The following is a 20,632-nucleotide window of genomic DNA, read 5'->3' on the forward strand; positions in this document are numbered from 1 at the left end:
GGTTTTTTTGTTTGGATTTAGGCCATATCCAATCCAAAATAAAATTAAGTTTTTAATTTTCAAATTAAATTTGATGAGAAGATTCTCATCGCATTTGATCCGAATTAAAATTCGGTTATTTGAATCTAATTTGAAAAATTGAATTAGAATATGTTGTAATAGTTTGATGCATTACTCCCTATTACTCCACTAGTTTTAATTTCATGCAATCTATAAAATCATGTTTCGATTATTTCAACTAGTTCTTTGTCCAAGCAACGCTCGGATGTTCACCAATTTTTTTTTTTTTTTATATATATAAATTACTATGACTCTACGTTGTTAGTTGTTTATAATATTTTTTAATCAGCTATCTCACTTTTCTTTATTATATATAATATAAAAAAATAATTATTTATTTAAAGTAGTTGTAATTGTTTTATAGTTTGGGTTATTGCTCAAGCAGTAGAATTTTTTTTAAAAAAAACACATTATCTTACTTTTTTAACCAAAAAAAAAAGAAATAAAATTTTTGGAGGGAAATTTTTTAATATAAACGCGACACGTGTATTTAAGGGATAAGGCTGGTGATTACTTTAGTATATAAAAATAGTTCTTTGCCCGAGTATTGCTCGGATATTCACAAGAAAAAAAACATTTTTATAAATTACTATAAGTTTGAGAAGTATCTATTTATGTTATCAAATTATTATAGATTATATATGGTTATGTATAGTACTTATCTCTAATTTTAGTTTTTTTTTTACATCTTATGAATTTGAAATTGAGTTAAAATCCTTTTTTAGAGTAGAATACGAATAATACATTTTATATATTAACGATTAAAGATTCAAGGGAATATACAAAAAAAATATTTTATTTATTTAACTTGTTATAATTGCTCTATTTTAAGATTGCATATTCTTTTTTTTTTTTATTTTTTTTTTATTAGCTATGTTATTAGTTTTTATGAACAAAAAAAAAAAGGTTTTTGGCGGGAAATTTTCTAATAGAAACGCGACACGTGTATTTTGGGGATTATTTTAGTATATTAGTATTGATACTAGTTTTGATCCCGTACAATGCACGGTTTTATAAGGTATAATTTATTAATAATAATAGTCAATTGAAATAGAGTTTGAATAACTTATGTAACATTTTTTAAAATTATTTAAATTTATAAATGTCTATCCTTTAAATTCTTTTGTGTTACAAATATATATAAATAAATTTATTAAAAGAATGTTAATTTTTTTAATAGAATTTTTTTAAAAAAAAAAAAACATTTTGGAGGGAAATTTTTTCATAAAATTATCTTAAGTGTCCCCTCTGGTGATTACTTTATTATATAGTATAGATTGATGATTGATTTTTTAGATCCAATAAAAGACAATTTAATCCGATTTAAAGTTCAAATTTGATTAGCATTGGTAAAAAGAATATATTTCTCTTCTCTCTCCTCTCTTAAGGGTTTTACTTTTCTTGGCCGTTTAGGCCGAAAATAGTCTAATTTCTTCGAAAATTAGACTATTTCCGACCCTTTTCTTCAATTTAATTTGCTTTTTTGTTATTTGATTTGTTTTGCTTTGTTTTGTTCTCTCCGTTTGTGAGAGTCTGTCCCAATTTTTTTGGGGTTTTCCCAATTTTTTGGGATTTTGATTCTCATCTATAGATGAAAATTTTAATTTTAGGGTTTTAATAATAATTGAGAAGGTGATTTGGATTCATATGGGTTTAGGGTTCGTCATCAACTCTACGATCAAAACATCAGGGCAGATTGCGAAAGTCTCTACTTGGAAAGATGCAAAGACATTGAAAATCACTACTCGCGTCAAGTTTGAAGTGGTGGAGTGTGAGCTATGCCCGATATGCAAATTAGTTATGATTTTGATTGTAAAAGTTATGTTATTTTCTCTAGACCTGTGGTTTACAAATCTTTATTATTGTTGTAGATGCCGTATGGCTATTTATTAATGATAATATTCTTCTTCTTGTCAAAAAAAAAAAAAAAAAGTTCACATTTGATTTAAATGAATAATTTTATTTAAATTGAATTAAATTTCATTAATATTTAATCAATCCAAATTAATAATTTGAATTGAATTGAATTAAATTTTTTAAATAATCAATCAAAATTATAAATGCCTCTACTCTCAAGGAGTAGTGGCGAGGGCAATTAAATTTTGAAGGGTAAACACAAATGCTACTAACCGAAGGAGAAAGCTACACCACAGCGGCAAAATATACTACCGCACCACCGAACTAACAGCCACAGGCAGCCACATGTGAATACAAAAGAGTAAACAAACAGTAAGGGTCAATTCGTAATTGCACAACCCTTAAATCTGAAGCACTCTTTCCTTTTTCTCTTCCAAACAACAAACGATAATAAATCGACACTTTCTCTCTCTTCAACCCCCCAAAATTCCCTGAAGAGGAGAAATCTGGTTCGAATCTCTATCTTTCTCTCTCCTCTTCTTCTCTGCAAATTCAATTTCCAATCTTCGCTGTTTTCCATACTCTTGTTTGTCTTTAATGGCGTCCGAAAATTTCACCGACAAAACTGCCATTTTTAGAAAGCTCAAGCTTAAATCCGAGAATAAGGTATTTCTATTTTCTTTCCACTTTTTTTTTTTTTGTTGCTGAATTGTATTTTTAGGGTTAGGATCTGGTTCAGATCCGGCTTCAATTTGCTGGAATTTCGATTTGGTTTGATTTGATTGGGAATTGATTAGGTTGTTGTGTTCATGTGTGACAGACATGTTTCGATTGTAATGCCAAGAACCCTACTTGGGCGTCGGTCACATATGGGATCTTCCTTTGCATTGATTGTTCCGCAGCTCATCGTAGCCTTGGTGTTCACATCAGTTTTGTTAGGTATGATTTGGTTAATTGGATCGTCATTATTGATTGAAGTATTAATTAGGGATTTTATTTTATTTGTGATCAGTTGATTTGGTGGTGGATTGAACTTTATTGTTTTATAAAATTGTTTTTAACCAACTGTTTAGGTCGTAAAGTGCAGAAATTTGGACTGTATGCGTTGAGACTACAATTTATTTTAGCTGCAAATTGTAGATCATACACAAAAATGTACCAAGTATAATCTTATTTTGAGCATGATTAGTTGATAGGCATAAGTTTTTACAAATTCATAAGCTGTTCGTCCTTTTATGTTGTTACTGAAGAATGATAATGAGAGTGTTGGACAATGTATTATTGATTAGAGGGATCAGTAGAATGCCACATTGATTGCTATGAAGTAAATTTTTTCGATTTTGCTGGCACTCCATGATCAGTTTTTGGGATGATTGTAGACTCAAAGAATGTCGGGAAGGTTTTAAGTAGTATACCTTTGTTGAAATGGAAGGGTTCTCTAGTTTAAGTAATTGGGGGCTAGTAATTGTTAGATCAGAACTTCTTGGGGAGAGGATTGGATATGTTGAAATTAAATGTGCTTAAATATTGGATTGCTACTTGACTTTGAGGTGCTGCAAAATCGAAAGGTTTTCTCCTGAGAGGCATGCTATTTAGGCCATTTTTCTTTTCACCTCACTAAATCTATGTGGCGGGGTTAGTAAGCTCATATAAGGAAGAGTAGGTTCAATTTCACAACTTAAGGTTATATCCAAGTAGCTCAAGGATGTAGCTTCAATCCAATCTTATATTTCATTGTTGGGCAAGAGCATGATATGGATGTACCAAGCAAGGAATTTAACTACGTTTCTTGAATAGAGTAGTATTTGAGGGTTTTTTATTTTTATTTTATATTTTATTTTTTAGTTTCAAGCCACTATTGGTACAGTTGTAGGTTTATACTAGAGTCTGAATTTAGAGTTGTTTGGTGGTGAAAGCCACAAAGATTAATGCAAGTAATTTACACTCTCTTGGAAGAACCTAATATGGCGACTATGTTACTGTGTGAGTGTCATATGTGGAGTTTGTTCATTGTCAACTGAGTTGATGAGTTATCTTGGGGTTCCAAGAGCCCAAATTTGGGGAGGATAAAAGATCAATTATAATAGTGGTCTAAGTCCAGAACATTCTTGATAGTATAACCTTCCTCACCTAGAAAGTTTATTGGTTCATTATTTTAAGTTTTCTCTTGATTCTATGCAGACTAGAGATGTTTGGTCGATGTAAAAGTTCCACCAACTTATATCTTTTGGTGCATACCAAGAGAAATTAGGGATCTTGATATATGATGAATGCATAGTCTTTAGCAAGTATTTTCTTGTTTGGAATTTTGTTTGTGATTGAGAATTTCTTAGGAGTCTCTGGACATTAGAGGATGTCGTTACTTGTTTCCATCCTTTTCTTGGGTTAGTTTCATTTGAAAGACTGTTGATTAGTAAGGACCACAATGAGGACGAGTTTCTGGTCTTGATTGATCAAATTGAACTCGACAGCGTAACTGTTGGCAATGTTGGATGAAGGTATCCTAGAATGATATAATCATCATTACGAACACTCCAATTCTAAATAGGAAATAAGAGCAGTTGATGCAACAATCTGTATTTTTTTTTGCTTGCTAAAAAGTGTTAAAGAATAATTTGTTGATTTGATTATTGAAACTTTTTCCTTGATTTTCTAGTGGGGTTGTTTATATTTGTAGCTTGCCATATTATCATGCTACATAGCTTCTCTTTTTAAGATCCTAATTGCTCAAATGTGAGAAAATTTCTTTCTTAAAGGTCAACAAACTTGGATTCGTGGTCCCCTGATCAATTGAAGATGATGTACTTTGGGGGAAACAACCGTGCTCATACATTCTTTAAGCAGCATGGATGGACTGATGGAGGCAAGATTGAGGCTAAATATACATCAAGGGCTGCTGATTTATACAAGCAGATACTGGCAAAAGAAGTTGCTAAAAGCTCTGCTGAAGATCCCGGTTTACCTTCTTCACCAGTGGCTTCACAGTCTGCACAGGCATCTAATGGTTTCTCTGATGCCCTCAGTTTTGAAGCCCCAAAGGAAATTATAACAGAAAAGAAGGATACAGCTAAGAAGGAAACAGCTGAGCTACCTTCTTCTCCTAGAACTTATTCCGTAACTGTCAAGAAACCTATTGGACTTGGAGCAAAGAAAGTTGGAAAGAGTGGAGGACTTGGTGCCAGAAAGCTTACGAAAAAGGTCAATGATTCAGTCCTTGACGATTCCTGTTCAGACATATTTTATATTTTATGGCCCTTGTGGGCAGTATAAGAGTAATGAAACGTATAGTCAACAGTTGAAACCTTTTTTTTTTACGAAATGATAAAGGCTTTGGTGGCTATTGTTTATGCATAATGTTTGACCTTATGGCTCCTCATTGACTCAAAAATGACACCTTTTCTGCAGCCTAATGAGGACCTCTATGAGCAAAAGCCAGAGGAGGCCCCTGCTCCTGTTGCCACCCCTAGCAATAATCCTGTTCCAGTTGGATCATCTTTTCCTTCTCGTTTCGAGTATGTTGAAAACAATAATGTTACGGGAGTGGGTAAAAGTTCAGAAGTTTCTCAGATGACTGGCCATGTTGCACCACCCAAGTCATCAAGCTTCTTTGCAGACTTTGGTATGGACAGTGGTTTCCAGAGAAAAGGAAGCTCAAATTCTTCAAAAGTACAGGTAAGACATAGTACATGGTAGCTAGGGATTAGGTGTTTTTGTTTTTGTTTTTGTTTTTTTCCTTTTTTTTTTTGTGCGTGGATTCGGGATTCATGTTTCTGACTGTTTGACACTTTGATTTCTCAACGTTTTTGTTGTTTATTGGCTTTTATTTGTTTATATTTTTAATTGATATTAGATTAGTAAAATGATTATATTATATTATTGTTGCTCCTATGCTCACAGCAACGACATGTACTAACTACTAAACGTGTAGTATGTGATGGGAGGTGGGGTTCTCGCTTCCAATTTTTGTTTTATTTTTTGTAGTATGTTTGTATATACACTATGCCAAACACACGCATCATATGTACTCTCAGCCTATTACATGCGCAACTTACAGTAGAAAACTGATTGATACTTTAGCAATGGAGACTACTGAACCAAACGGTTCTATGAAAATGGATTTCAAGGATCACTTTTCCCAAAAAAAAAAAAAAAAAAAAAAAAAAATCACATTGCTACATTTCTCTTTTCCCCCAAGAGAAAATTGAACTTGCAAATCCTTACACTTTATATATCCCCAGCTCTATTTCTTATTCCCTGATGCTACATGACTACTGTCCTTGCTTCCTTTCATAGACCTGGCCCATGTCTGCCATACCCTTTATATAGTTATATTACAGCTTGCTCTTGGTACTTTCACCTCATTATAAGGTTTAAAGTTCCTTGCTCTAATTTCTTCTTTCCTTTCTGCGTAATTGAAGCTAACTAAAGGAGATTCTGAAGCTATGGCTGCAGAATGCCACCATCCATAGTAAATATGTGCTCTCTAAATATCCCATGTAAGAAAAAAAATTGTGTAGAAGTGTGTAGTTTGTGTTGTATATTGCCTTTGGGGAATACTTGTGCAGTAATTGCTCATTGATGTTATTGTCAAATGCGAGGAGACTACATGTTAGGAAGAATTGAAAACTGCAATTTTACTTTCTACAGAAGTTAATTTTGGCAATATGTACGACAGTTTTAAAATAAATTAAAAATAATCTATTTGTGGATAACATTGTACCTTAATGACCATTATCCCAATGCTGACAATGAGGATCCTGCCTAGGGTGGGGTTGGTTTTATATGTATACAATTACGAGGAGGTCAGCTTTGTTCCTACAGTTACACAGTAAAGGTTTAAGTTAGACCCAGAAAGTTTCCAAATATATTACGTGAATGAAGAATTGGAGGAAACTTGAGCTAGACATTTCATCTGGTTCATTATTATGGCTGATGGAGTTGTTTTCATGATGCAAACTTGTGGGTCTAGTTTGTGTGCAGAATGTGTAGATTATTTGGTGTAGTCTATTTTCTATCACATGATGCTATAGCTGATTCTTAATTTAATGTGCCACCAGTTTGCTGATATTTTGTATAATTAACAGATTGAAGAAACTGACGAGGCTAGGAAGAAGTTCTCAAATGCTAAATCAATTTCCTCTTCTCAATATTTTGGAGATCAGAGCAGAGCTGGTGACATTGAAGCTCGAGCTTCATTGCAAAAGTATTCTGTGAGTGCATGTCAATAAGTTTTGTTGGATATTTCTTGCTTAATAGCAGTTCAGCAATTGATAATGTGGCTTTTCCCATCATCACTTATGTGCTATGTGCATACTCTTTTTGAGTTCCTGACTTTTATTTCACCTCATTTTACTGCTCTACTTGATTCATGTGGTAGTGCTGTCCATTGACTCCATTCTACCCTGATTATTACTGATTTCATTTCACCATGATGGAGCCTTCTGCAATTCTTTTGTTAACCCCCTTGTTTTCAATTGGTGTAACCCCTACATTCTTCCTAATCATCTCAACCGATCCTTTCTTGTATAGCCATACATCTAATGTAACTTACTCATCATCGCCTCATTCATGTTTTACTTACCATATAATATATGTGCCTGATTGCTGTACAGTTGAATTTTTCCCTCAAGACCATTTAAACCCCGTGACACTCTTCCACTTCAACCAACCTGCCTTGATCCTGGGAATTTTTTGGAGAATCCTCTCATCATAGGCAATCACCTCCTTGCTTCTACTCTGCCAATCTTGCACTACAAACATTTTGTCTTTATTATGTGTGGTCTCTTGATTCCCTTGATCCCTTCACCTTATGAAATAATTTTTAGTGCTATTTGGTCCAATCAGGTGTTAACGTGCGATGGATTTATGGCTGTCAAGTTGAGTTTGTGAAGAAAACACTCTTAGAGAGTTAGAGCGCACCCTTATTTTTGTTTAGCCTAAAGCCTCATCATCATCAGAACCTTGATGTACTCCTATCATTATCGGGACTTTTCTGTCTTCCAAGTTTGGTCAGCACACTCAAGCTAGCTACCTCATACAATTTTGTGAATGCCTTATTTTGTTAAAGCTCACCCAAGTACATCCCTCATTACCTTATCATAGGCCTTCTCCAAATCAATGAAAGTCATATTCAAATCCTTTTTCTTATCTGGGTAGTTCTATATTAACTGTCTCATAAAATGAATTGACTTCATAGTTTTTCTTTCTGGCATAAAGACAAATTGGTTTCTGGTTCTTTGAGACCTTCACACTTCTTCTTGACCTTTGTTGAATCATGCTCCCAATGTTTTATAATATGGCATTTCCTTCTTTGATAGTACTACTCAAATAGTTAAATGTACTGCTTTAACCCCTCTTCTATGCGATATATGTTGTGAGAATTTAGTAGTCTTCTAGCTTGATACCATCCATTCTTCTACAATTTTTTTATATTATATGCTGGCAGTTTATTTGTGTGATATCATCATATTAACCAATCTTCACTTCTTCAGTGTCATTTATGTTCTTTGCTGTTTGACTCTTTTTCTTGGAAGTGTTCTGAGTGTCTAGGTTTCTGAGTTTTAATTTTCAAACTTGATGTTTGTTGTGTTCTCTTGTCATTTTTATTTCTTGCTCTTCTTGGAATATTAGTTCATGTCATCTTAGTAGTATTTTTCTCGGTCTGTAATTAAATATTCACATTCCAACCATCAAAATTAAGGATATCCAACCAGTTTGCTTTGGCGTTGTACGATGTTTATACTATTCCCATACCTCATTACTTAACTTTAGCAAGGGTATTTTGGTGAACTATTTAAGCAATGTGAAAAACTTATCCTGTTGTAGGGAGTATGTTTTATGTGTGTTGCTTTCATAGTTCATGTGGTATTGGACTGGTTCTTTGTAAATGCTATGGCATCCTGTACTGTTACATTATCTCTGTGACTACCTTTTTTAAACAAAACTATCTATTGCAGGGATCAAGTTCTATCTCTAGCGCAGATCTATTTGGACATGATTCTGATGCCAATCTTGATATATCTGCAAGTGACCTCATCAACCGCTTATCATTTCAGGTATGGGTAACTTCAATGTTTGACATAGTTCTTCAATATCAATTGTGTGTGTTTTCAATTTATTTTATTTAGTAGATCTTCAAGCTTATAATTTTTATGGGTTTAATGTTTTGCTGGTATTCCTGAAGAGTTTTATTGATGACCAATATGACAAAAATTTCTTTAAGTTGAAACATAAATTTTGCGAAATTTCTTTTTTCATTCTCCCCAAAGTACATGAACTAGATTTTCCAAATGATGGGAGTTTCTGTGTTGGATAGTTTGTCCAAATTGCATTTATGCATGTTGCTGTTTATGTTTATTGACAGGCACAACAAGATATATCTTCCTTGAAGAATATTGCAGGAGAAACAGGGAAAAAGCTCGGTTCTCTGGCGTCGTCATTGATGACTGATCTTCAGGATAGAATCCTTTAATGTAATGTCTGTAATCATCTCAGAATTTTTACAAATACAAGGAGAGATTTATTTAGTGATGTAAAATGAGTTTTTCTTGCAATTCTTTGGAAAACAAATAAGATTTTGGCACTCTTTTCCAGTTTCCTTTGTGCTTTCTTAGCATAATGTGTAGTGAGGGACTGAGGGTGTTCGTCTTGACAAATTGTCATCTTTGTCTTTATATTTAGTTAGTTATTACTGTGTAAACGTACCAAAATTTTCAATCTCTGTTATTGTGCGAGCTGTGGTGTGCAACGGTGTTTTTTCATAGATGGTTTTGTTTTGCTGTTGGATCAATTTTTTTATGGAGTCCCACTTGCTGCTTTCAATTTGTGATACATATTTTTTTTTCTGGATCATATGAAATGAGCCACTAAGGATTACTGGATATTTTGATCAGGAAAAAGTGAAGAGCCATAATCATAGTTTTGTGATGATTGCCTACTGAATTAGTGAATTCCAATTCGAATTAAAAATGAGGGTAATTGATCTGCTTATCTCCTTTCCTCGCTATCCTCTTATGGACCAAGTTATACATGTGTATGCACACTCACATCCCACATTTTCATAAGAATCAGGTATTTTGCCTGCTGGTGCATGAATCATAGGTTCGCAGTCGTGTGTAATTATAAGTCTCAATTTGTGGTAAAATTAGGTTCTCAGACGTAGAATTTGTTATATACACCCGGGTGATTTACCGATTGATTTTTTTACTCATTTAATAAATGAGCAAATTCAAAACAGACTCTGTCGTAGATGTGTGCAATTATAAGTCTCAATTTGTGGTAAATCATCCATTATACAACGTAATCTTTTTAAATACATAAAAAAAAAGACTTATTGTTGGACGATTTAATTTAAAAAAATTTTTTTTTTACAGGTTTTGGACAGCCTAATTGAAAATTTTGGACAAAACAATTACTAAATACAGAGTAAATTTAAGCTTCATTATTTAGGAAGAATTTGCCTTATGTATTAATTTTAAATTAAATTGAAAAAATTAAGGGAGGAAATGGTAATTTGGCTCTAATGAAATACTCCTAGTAATATGGAAGCATAAAAAGTTAAAAATTATTTACTTGATTTAAAATTTTTTCTTTCAAAAAAAAAAATGATTTAAATTTTTTGTTTGTTTTTTTTTGGAAATTTACATTTAAATTTATCAAGCTGATAAACTTTATTTTCTTTTCCAAAAAAAATAAAAAATGATGTACTTTATTTCTCAAAATAAATTTCTTTCTATATAATTATCATCTTCACGAAAATTTGATTAGGGTTAAACACTTAAACGTGCTCTCCTCCAACAATATAATCCCTTGAATAAAATCAAAACAACACCCTCATTCCGGCCGAAATATTCATTTTCCCTCAACATATTTGAGAATGAGGGAAGAGAGAAAAACAAAAATACCCTAAAAATTGAAGCTTTAACTTTCTCTCTCCTCCCTCCGTTATTTTTTTTTTTAATTTTTTTTTTTTTTTTTTTTTTTTGTTGTTGTCAATTTTTACTACTTACTCCATTACTACATTTAGGTCAGCAACCATTAATTTCGACTTTTATGGCGGCTTTCTAAAATCCCCAAATTTCCCTCCATTTTCAAAATCCCTAAAAATATCAACATCAACTCCCTCCTTTTTACATTTTTCCCGCTCAATTTTCACTCAAACATCAACTTTTCGTTCCCTTAATTTCATTCTTCCCTCCTTATTTTCAAAACCCTAGATTGTTTCATCAATTTTCTCTCTCTGGTGTATGGAGGAAAAAACCCAGGAAATCAAAATCAAAACTCAAACCCTAGAATTTTCTCAATTTGAGGGTATTTCACTCAAGGAAGAAAACCCAGTTTCGGAAACCATGGAAATCGGGATCCTACCTTCAGATATCCCTATTTCTGATAAATTTCTTGGTGGGTCTTCAAACATTGAAGGCCTTCAATCGGAGGAAATTCCCAGAAAAGAAGAATTTCCAGTTTCGGAAACCATGGAAATCGAAAACCCTTGTTCGGATTCACCTGAATCTGATCAAACCCTAGCTGGGTCTGCAAAAATCGAAGTAAACGGTGAAAAGATTGATGGTGTTCAGAGTAGTAAAACCCTAACAGAGATTAGCTCAGAAGGGGATAAAGAATTCGAAGATGGCATGTTCTTCGAAATCCCAGATGTTAAAGAAGGGGGTGATAAATTGGAAGATGCCCAGATTTCTGAAGCCCTAGATGAATCAATTAAAGAAGGGGGTAAAGACTTAGACGATGCCGAGTTCACCAAAATCGTTAGTGAATTGCAAGAAAATGAGGTTTTAGAGAATTTAGATCAAATGATAGATTTTGGTGATAATGGTGAAGAAGAAGATTCACCAGATAGGAAGGGTTTGGGATACTATCCTCTTTTTGGGTCATATCATCAAAATTCTAGACCAAATGGTCCTTGGACTGAATTTGGCTCACCGAATCAGTGTATGTGTACTCGCTGTATCGAGGACGAGGATGAGGAGGATGCTGAAGATCCGTATTCGAGCAATCATGCTATGATAGGGCCGATGCGTAGACCGTATTACGGTTCTAATGCGAGGCATATGGGTATGATGCATAGAGATCATAATCATAGGAGGCATTGCAGGAGGAGGAATCATCGTTTCTGTGCAAGGCATAGAGAAGCTGAGATGTATGGTTCTCGCTACCCGTATTGTAATGTGAGAAGAGGTAGTGAAAGGTTGCGGCTTATGGAGTATTCTGAACCCGAGCCGTGTCATGTGGTATGATCTGCTTCTTACCTTTATAAGAGCTTATTGTCTTTATTGATTTGTATATGTATTACTGACATTGCAGTATATTATGGAGATCAGATTGAAAAGAAGTTGAACTTGTGAATAGATGAATTCGAAATTGAGTTTGAGTGATGATTTATTGATCATCCCTTTGTTGCTTTGTTTTTGTTGCAGGGGGCGGGTCTAGCTAACCTTGGAAATACATGTTTTTTGAATGCAATTATGCAGTGTTTCACTCATACTGTTTCTCTTGTTCAAGGGCTTCTGTCACTCAAACACGCGCCATCAAGTCATGGTGAGGCTTAGTTTGGTTGTCATTGAAGTGTTGATGGTGCCATTTTTCTCTTTTGTTTGAACTTGAAGGAATAATTAGAAGTCTGACTTGGTGTTCCTATTGATTTTGTTACTAATGTTTATTGTTCAAACTCTTTGGTGTTTGGAATTTAATTGTAGGTACAGATGAATTTTGTGTGCTATGTGCTGTGCGTGACCAGGTTGAGTTTTCACTGGGGTATTCAGGGCGGGTGATATCTCCGACATACCTTGTGGATAATTTGAGCAGTATCCTTCATGATATAGTACTTGTATTTGTTGTAGTTTTGACCTTTTTTTTTTTTTTTTTTTTTTTTTTTTTTTTTTTGTGTGTGTGTGTGGTTTAATTGTATTTTTTTCTTCTAAGCTAATAAGATATATTGGAACAGAGCTATGCCTTAGTAAACAACATTTTTCCTTTTTAGGGGGGATAGTTTGAAGGAAAAAGAATTAACGGCAATATTCTCACTGTGCTGTAAGAAATTGTGGCCACAATGGCACATCTTAAATTATGAAACCATGTTCAATATTTTGTTATCTTTGACCTCAATATCGTAGAAATTTCCTCTTTTTTCCAGAGATACCAACAAGAAGATGCTCATGAATTTTTACAGTGTTTATTGGATAAGCTTGACAGTAATTGGTCAAAGTATGAGGAAAGTGCTATTAATATATCAGCACCTGACTCTTCTCCATCATCATCATCATTTGATGAAACATTAGTGAGGCAGATTTTTGGTGGTCGTCTTGTTAGCCAGGTAGATATTGAATTTAACCTCCATGGATATTAGTAGCCCTTTAACTTCCTGTTTGAGTGACTGAACTACATATTTTTGTCTTATTTTAGATTCGCTGTTGTAATTGTGGTCACAATTCTGATACTTATGAACCTCTAATCGACCTGAGTTTGGAGATTGAGGACGTTGATAGCCTGGAAAGTGCTTTAGATTCCTTTACAAAGGTAGAGAGTATTGAAGACACAGAAAAGTTTACATGTGATGGTTGCAAGGAACAGGTGAAAGTAGAGAAGCAGCTAATATTGGATCAGGCTCCTTCTGTTGCTGCCCTCCATTTGAAGAGGTTTAAGAGTGATGGTGTCATGGTTGAAAAAATTGATAAGAAGGTCGCCTTCCAGCTTGAGTTAGACTTGGGCCCCTACACCAAAGGCTCAAATAGTGAGAATGTATGTTTCTATAGATCTTTTGCGTTCAATTAAATGCATAATCATCTTTTTTTCTTTTTTTCTTTTCAGCACTTCATTCATAGAAACAATTGTTTGATTGCAGTTTTATTTAAACTCCATCTAGAATTCAGACAATAGTTGTGAACATTGTAGTGATCATACATATGGCCCTACCATTTTGTCATTCTTCGCACAGAGAGATCCCCCTCCCGCAATCAATAATTTTGGAAACCATCTGCTGTTAAATAGTTGTACATTAATTCTATGAAGTTTCTAGAATCCAAACCTGCTGGTTTTGTGGAGTGATAACTCTAGACTTAATTGGTGAGCCAAGAATTCTAAGTTTGGTCAACTAGCATCTTCATGGCATGAATCCTCTTGCCATATCAATGAGTTGATTGTCATGTAAAATTTTTTGATTGAAATTATTAAAAATTTTATGTTTTTTGTAATAATTCTATAAAGATTTAAGGTATAAAGGTCATTGCTTTTGTGCAGTGAATTGTGCAGGAAGAAAAAGGAGAAATTGCTAATGCTTTGTGTTTCTGACTAGTATGAGTACTTAAATTTTGGTCCTGGAAGGCTGGAACTGGATGACTACTTGCATATACTTCATTCCTTATTGAGGTTTTTTTGTTTAATTTGATCTGCCCAATCGAAATCCCAAACTCATCCTAAAAGGCTTCTCTGCTTAGCTGTTCATTTAGCTATCTAATCTGGTATTAATTGTATTTTTTGCATTCTATGTAGGATGATTTGAAATACGAACTATTTGCAGTTGTTGTGCATGTTGGCTTTTCATCCACTTCAGGGCACTATTTCTGCTTCATACGTACTGATCCAGAGAAATGGTATCGATTTGACGACTCAAAGGTATTTTTGATATGAACACACCATGTGATTTTGGTTTCTGATTGTTCTGCTTTTGAGAAATTATACAGATTATTGGTCATTGATACTGAATTTATAATCCTTAGGTCACTATGGTTTCTGAAGAAATTGTGCTTTGTCAAGATGCTTACATTCTCTTTTATGCGAGAAAAGGCACTCCATGGTTTGGTAGCTTGATTGATAAATGGAAAGTTGAGTGTCATCAGAAGATCTCCAGCACTTCTCCAAAGTCTGTTTTGGATGACATGAACCTTCCATCTACTTCATATTCTGTTGGGAGTGGTCTTCATGGTGTTGAAGTTGGTGGAAATGGGGATACTATTGGAGACACTTCTACAGTGCCTACAACTTCTACTAGTGAGCAGCTTGGACAGGATAACTTTGAAACTAAAGCTGGTGCTGCAATAAGACCTCATGGTTGTGACACTTGTGAAGCTGATGGAAAGAGGGATGTTACTGGGGATGCTTCAGTCACACCTGCAACTGAGTTAATGCAAGATGAGGTCAACACGAATGCTATTGATGCCCAGGATTCTCTAGTACCAAATCAAATTTCTGCTTCCTCTTGGAGCGTGCCAAATAATGTTGAGGTTAAGGATGATAAATTTGAACTTGATGTCCTGACCTTGATGGACGAAGATGATGTGACTGAAGACAAGACACCCTCTAAGAAAGTTGGAGAAATCGAACAGACTTCACAGTTAGAGAACATGTCTGGTGTTAATCCAAACGATGATATCGGCATCAAACCTTTTACTCCTGCAAGAGCTCCAAGCCCGGATATATACTCTGATGAGGAGCCTCCAGGTAAATTTCATTTAACTGATGAGTAGCCTTAATCTCTTTTAACATTCCTGAATCCTGATGGGTTGTAAAATTAACTGTACATGCATTAAATTGAAACTTGCAGAAGAGGCCTTCCGTATCCCACTCGATCATCTCAAAATAGAAGACAAGTCGTCATCAGCTAAGAAGTTGATCAATAAAGAGAAACAGGATATGAAAAGGAAGGAGGCGATGAAATGTGTAAGGTCAATGCCCTCAGGTAGGCGCCAGTTGTTGTTGGCTGCTATAAATGGCCCGCAAACTGATAGTTCATTGTTCAAGAGAAAAAAAAGACTACAATCTCCCAAGAAAAGGGTAAAAGTCAGTCCAAAACGTGTCTTGCGGCCTGTTACAGTTTAGCACAATTTAAGGTTCTCAAGTGGTTAATGTATCTTGGTCATTTTGCTCAACTGACGAAATTCCACTTCTCGTGGGCTAGCCTTTCTGATTGTCGATATTTTGTAGAGATCTGGGTTTATTTACACCTAGGTGTCTCAACGGATTTTTCTGTATATGGCGCTACCCTTATATGGCATCTTTTATTTTCAAGTATTTTTTTTTGTCTGCAGTCTTGTGTTTTGAAGTATATTTTTGCTGTCTGCTATCTTAATTTTTTGTGTATATTTGCTGCCTACAACGTACCATTTTGGTCTTTTAGGTGTGAAAGAGATGATGATACAAATTGAAGACGTTGAGAACTTGAGATATTGTTTCACAAATAATCACAATCAAATGGAAAATCATATACGAAGTACTGTATTTCGTATTACAACTTTCATGCATTTTATCAGGCTTAAATTCTTTAATGTTGTACAGCTTGTTTCCGAAATTAAAATTTATTATGGTCAGAAGCGCATGTAGCTTAGAAGAACATGTTTTAATCTATAAGCCAACTTAGATGAGCTTATAGTGGAACCAGGCTACCAGCATATCCTTAGGGCATGTATTAATAACCACCCCCTTCGCCACCAACAGCTCCATAGCCACCAGCATGGGCTCCACCAGTAGCATAACCACCTCCACTACCAGTTCCGCCACCTCCACCACCACCATATTGTCCTCCTGTACCGCTAGAGCCTTCTCCGTATCCACCACCAGCTCCACCACCACGACCATATCCACCACCTCCACCACCGACATAAGTCTCACCGCCGCCACCTCCACTTCCTGCACCACCTCCGCCAGCATAGCCCCCTGCCCTACCAGAAGCAAACCCACCTCCTTGACCCCCGCCTTCACCACCCCCATATCCTCCAGCATGCTCCCCTCCAGAAGCACTAGCACCACCACCACCGCTACCACTACCACCACCTCCCCCATAGGCAGCACCACCTGATGCTGCAGCGCCACCATGGCCTCCACCATCACCACCACCATAACCACCAGCATGCTCCCCTCCAGAAGCACTAGCACCACCACCACCGCTACCACTACCACCGCCTCCCCCATAGGCAGCACCACCTGCTGCTGCAGCACCACCATGGCTTCCACCATCACCGCCACCATAACCACCGGCATGCTCCCCTCCAGAAGCACTAGCACCACCACCACCGCTACCACTACCACCGCCTCCTCCATAAGCAGCGCCACCTCCTGCTGCAGCACCACCATGGCCTCCACCATCACCGCCACCGTAACCACCAGCATGCTCCCCTCCGGCACCGTATGCTGCACCTCCACCACTACCACCTCCTCCGCCACCACCATAAACAACACCACCACCAGAAGCACCACCTCCTTCACCACCACCGCCTCCATATCCACTTGCATGGGAATCACCTCCGCCATAAACCGTCCCACCACCAGCCCCACTTCCACTACCTCCACCACCAGCATATCCACCTACTTCAACACCGCCACCAACATGTCCACCAAGCTCATAATTGAGGAGAGTTCTAGTGGCAGAGCAAATGCCTAAGCCTAACACCAAGAATAAAACAGAATAAGAGATTTTATGGGAAACCATTTTGAGAATGTGATGGTTTTAAGTAATGCTGAAGAAGATGTATTTATAGGGATGACATTACAATCACAAATGGCGCGCAACTTCCACTGCAACAGTGGTTGAAGCAGCTAGCACATGACAAAAGCCTAAGGATTTGTAATTGTTCGTTCGTTCCCACCTTCCACTATAACTAAAGCAGAAGCCTCAACTCTCAAGTTAATTATTGTATGTAATTCATCATCATCATCAAGATCAGATTACTAGTAGTTTCTCTGGTGTGCTCCGCTACTGTCTCCCACATTTGAATTAAATTCTTTTTATAAATCTGTATAGTTTTAATATATAGTTTTTCACTTGTATTAGTTGTATATTATAGCACTTTCTTTATAATTATGGGCATTAAGCACTGATATTTGTTACTTTCCCCATCACTTATATTAATCAGAAGATATCTAATCCTGACCAGATATTTAGTGTTAGTAGTGTCTTGTTTTCCTTATTTTACAATTGAATAATCTTGTTAATCACACTTTTATCCAATTACTCATACTGTCATGCAACATAAAGCATAATTATGCTTATATAAATGTTAGGATTTGCTTGAAGACAAAAGGATTTTTTGCAGTTTATTATAACCAACTTGGCTAATTAAGTACTTACCAAATGAAAAGGCAACTTATTAAAGATACAAGTTAGGATAATTCAGTATATCAAATTTTGAGTATTGCATCTACTTGCACTTAAGAGCAGCTTGTAGATTATTTTTCTTATTCCACTTGTTAAACGAAAAGCAAATTTGGAGTATATGCATACTTAGCAGGTATTGTGATGTTGATCTAGCTCGTGTTACTAATCAGCTAGACGATAACTTCATTCTGATCTGATTTTCATGACTGGCAGAAAAATTGCTGATTGTTTAGTAACTTTAGTTACATGCATGTTTGATTTATGATTTATATCTCATGAAGAAATGGATTAGTAAATAAAAGAGCTGCAGAATTGGGTTTTGAGATTTTAAAAACTCAATTTACTTAGCTTCCTCGCTTTATCTTGTTAGCTATAAGCCGAAGGAAGATGGTGCAAGTCAAGAATGTGTGATGACTGATGTTGTGTGAGCTGTAGCATATACAATGGACTATACATGGAGACATAAATTGTGACTTAGTGATGCATGTGCATGCAAGAGTGCTTAATGATGAATCAACTCCATCAATAGAAAAAGATTTTCTTAAGTGGGTTAATTCATGCCTATACATATAGTGAAACTTGGACCTCAAATAGAAGACTCAATTTATGATCGGGTGGGTGCATAGAGTATACTAATCAAACCGAGGCACTCAAAATGAAAATGTCACAATTGATGATATTTTAAATTTGCCTGTAAAATTCCTTAGTTTTTTTTTTTTTTTTTTTTTTTTTTTTTTTTTTTTTTTTTTTTTTGGTCATGTGTATATGTGCTTTCTTATTTTGAAGTATAGAGAATTACTAGTTAAAAATGACATTAATGTAAACAAGGTATTTGTAATTCTTAATTTAAGTATGGTCCTGTCATGTAAATACTACTTTCATAAAACAACTTTCAAAAAATGTAGGAGGTAAATCTTAAGAAGTTTTAATAATAATCAAGTCATCAACATATAAAAAAAAAAAACATTGTGAAATTTAAACTTTTACTTGGTATTTAAGATGATTAGGCCATTATTTAAAATAATATATGTGTATTATTTTTCTTTCATTTTTAAAATTACAATTAAAATAAATTTTCAATAAGGTCTCATATATTCTGCTTTGTTGATACACGTTTACATAAGTGAAATTAAGTGAATAAAACATCATAATTGTTAGCTATAATTCTATGATTCTATCACCCACATTCATTATAAACAATATAGTTGAACTTTAACTCAATCATAGGTTCTTTGAGACATCATTGTAAATTTGTAATATTGTATGATTTTCACTCAATCATAAAATGAAACTTAATCAATTGTATTGAAATTCGTATAAGGTTGCATGTTACATATAGAAATCTGGCAATATCCTTCAGGCTCTTACAGTAATTGCCTAATAAATCCGTATTCTTAAACAAAATACTTCGTTCCACATAAATAATAATACTTGATTATACTTATTCTTGATGAATTAAAATTTTTAATTGTATTGTATGCAGTCAAGGTCTCAAGGATATCCACCATGGGCACCTCCTTCACCACCTCCAGCTCCACCACCGTATCCACCTGCATGGGCACCACCAGCATAGGCACCTCCTCCTCCTGAGCCGCCTCCGCCACCTGCACCATATGCATGCCCTCCTCCTGCAGCAGCACCACCTGCTCCTCCTCCACTACCATATCCACCACCTGCAACTTCACTACCACCACCATAAGCACCAGCACCGCCACCACCGCTTCCACCACCACTACCGTATGCACCAGCACCACCTCCAGCATAAGCTCCTCCCTGGCCACCACCTTCACCACCTCCGTACCCTCCGGCATGCTCTCCTCCTGCAGTTGAAGCACCACCTCCACCAGAACCTCCTCCAGCACCACCAGCATATGCACCGCTACCACCAGAGGCGTAAGCTCCACCATGGCCCCCACCTTGACCTCCACCATAGCTTCCAGCATGTTCTCCTCCCGCACCATAAGCACCACCTCCACCACTTCCACCACCGGCACCACCACCATAAGCACTCCCACCACTTGCACTAGCTCCACCATGGCCTCCGCCTTCTCCACCTCCATAAGCACCTGCATGCCCTCCAACTGCACTATATGCTCCACCTCCACCACTACCACCACCGCCTCCACCAGCATGAGCTCCAGCTCCAGCACCACCATAGGCTACACCACCTCCTTCACCACCTCCACCACCATACCCACCAGCATGCTCACCACCCGAACCATAAACAACCCCACCACCAGAACCACTACCACCACCACCACCACCACCACCACCGGCATATCCTCCTACATGATCATAAGTGAGGAGAGACCGAGAGGCCGAGGATAACCCTAAACCTAGTAACAAGAAAAAAGCAACATAAGAGATTTTTTGTGAAGCCATTACAATGTATTGTAGTGTAATGTGTTTTTGTTATTTGAATCCAAAAACCTTATGATATCCCAATGATACAAAACATGAGGTATATATAGGAATTGGATAGGGAGGTGAGGAAGCGTGTAACTTGCACTTGCACTAGCTAGGACAACTTAAGGGTGGTTGAGGCACATGGATGACAAAAGTCTATAATCCCACTAACTCTTTCCTTTAGCTTGCTTCTACTTTATCAAGATATTA

The 20,632-nt window shown here is 36.0% G+C and overlaps 3 protein-coding genes across 4 annotated transcripts; 2 read left to right on the top strand and 1 right to left on the bottom strand.

Annotated features, from left to right (window-relative positions):
* Positions 1–2,375: 2,375 nt before the first annotated feature.
* LOC145580678 (putative ADP-ribosylation factor GTPase-activating protein AGD8) lies at positions 2,376–9,677 on the top strand. The gene is made up of 7 exons (XM_081637805.1): positions 2,376–2,583; positions 2,738–2,856; positions 4,674–5,115; positions 5,323–5,589; positions 7,002–7,127; positions 8,874–8,972; positions 9,281–9,677. The coding sequence occupies exons 1-7, from the start codon at positions 2,515–2,517 to the stop codon at positions 9,386–9,388; spliced, it is 1,230 nt and encodes a 409-aa protein (XP_081493931.1). The 5' UTR covers positions 2,376–2,514; the 3' UTR covers positions 9,389–9,677.
* A 1,265-nt stretch (positions 9,678–10,942) lies between these two features.
* LOC145580686 (uncharacterized) lies at positions 10,943–16,452 on the top strand. 2 transcript variants are annotated; one of them, XM_081637814.1, is made up of 8 exons: positions 10,943–12,161; positions 12,348–12,468; positions 12,627–12,734; positions 13,044–13,243; positions 13,333–13,668; positions 14,419–14,541; positions 14,646–15,366; positions 15,470–16,452. In XM_081637814.1, the coding sequence occupies exons 1-8, from the start codon at positions 11,163–11,165 to the stop codon at positions 15,742–15,744; spliced, it is 2,883 nt and encodes a 960-aa protein (XP_081493940.1). In that variant the 5' UTR covers positions 10,943–11,162; the 3' UTR covers positions 15,745–16,452. The 2 variants fall into 2 exon arrangements, with proteins under 2 accessions (XP_081493940.1, XP_081493945.1); XM_081637819.1 differs by having other exon boundaries at positions 12,633–12,734.
* On the bottom strand, positions 16,331–20,422 carry LOC145567196 (uncharacterized). Its single transcript, XM_081626443.1, has 5 exons — positions 19,726–20,422; positions 19,582–19,668; positions 17,101–17,226; positions 16,927–16,998; positions 16,331–16,851 (listed from the first exon to the last, which is right to left on the bottom strand). Exons 1-5 carry the CDS (start codon positions 20,396–20,398, stop codon positions 16,331–16,333), a joined length of 1,479 nt encoding a protein of 492 aa, XP_081482569.1. The 5' UTR covers positions 20,399–20,422.
* Positions 20,423–20,632: the final 210 nt, after the last annotated feature.

This window comes from Chenopodium album, chromosome 2 (genome assembly GCF_948465745.1).
Source record: "Chenopodium album chromosome 2, dcCheAlbu1.1, whole genome shotgun sequence".
In the NCBI taxonomy this organism is placed as follows: domain Eukaryota; kingdom Viridiplantae; phylum Streptophyta; class Magnoliopsida; order Caryophyllales; family Amaranthaceae; genus Chenopodium; species Chenopodium album.

Coding starts and splice junctions, on each gene's coding strand:
- LOC145580678 (XM_081637805.1), top strand. CDS start 2,515: ATGGCGTCCGAAAATTTCACCGACAAAACTGCCATTTTTAGAAAGCTC. Junction 5,116..5,322: donor CCAGAAAGCTTACGAAAAAG/GTCAATGATTCA, acceptor CCTTTTCTGCAG/CCTAATGAGGACCTCTATGA. Junction 5,590..7,001: donor CAAATTCTTCAAAAGTACAG/GTAAGACATAGT, acceptor TATAATTAACAG/ATTGAAGAAACTGACGAGGC.
- LOC145580686 (XM_081637814.1), top strand. CDS start 11,163: ATGGAGGAAAAAACCCAGGAAATCAAAATCAAAACTCAAACCCTAGAA. Junction 12,469..12,626: donor ACACGCGCCATCAAGTCATG/GTGAGGCTTAGT, acceptor ATTTAATTGTAG/GTACAGATGAATTTTGTGTG. Junction 14,542..14,645: donor ATCGATTTGACGACTCAAAG/GTATTTTTGATA, acceptor TATAATCCTTAG/GTCACTATGGTTTCTGAAGA.
- LOC145567196 (XM_081626443.1), bottom strand. CDS start 20,398: ATGGCTTCACAAAAAATCTCTTATGTTGCTTTTTTCTTGTTACTAGGT. Junction 16,999..17,100: donor AGGTGGTGCTTCTGGTGGTG/GTGTTGTTTATG, acceptor GTGATGGTGGAG/GCCATGGTGGTGCTGCAGCA. Junction 16,852..16,926: donor TAGTGGTAGCGGTGGTGGTG/GTGCTAGTGCTT, acceptor GTGGTGCTGCAG/CAGCAGGTGGTGCTGCCTAT.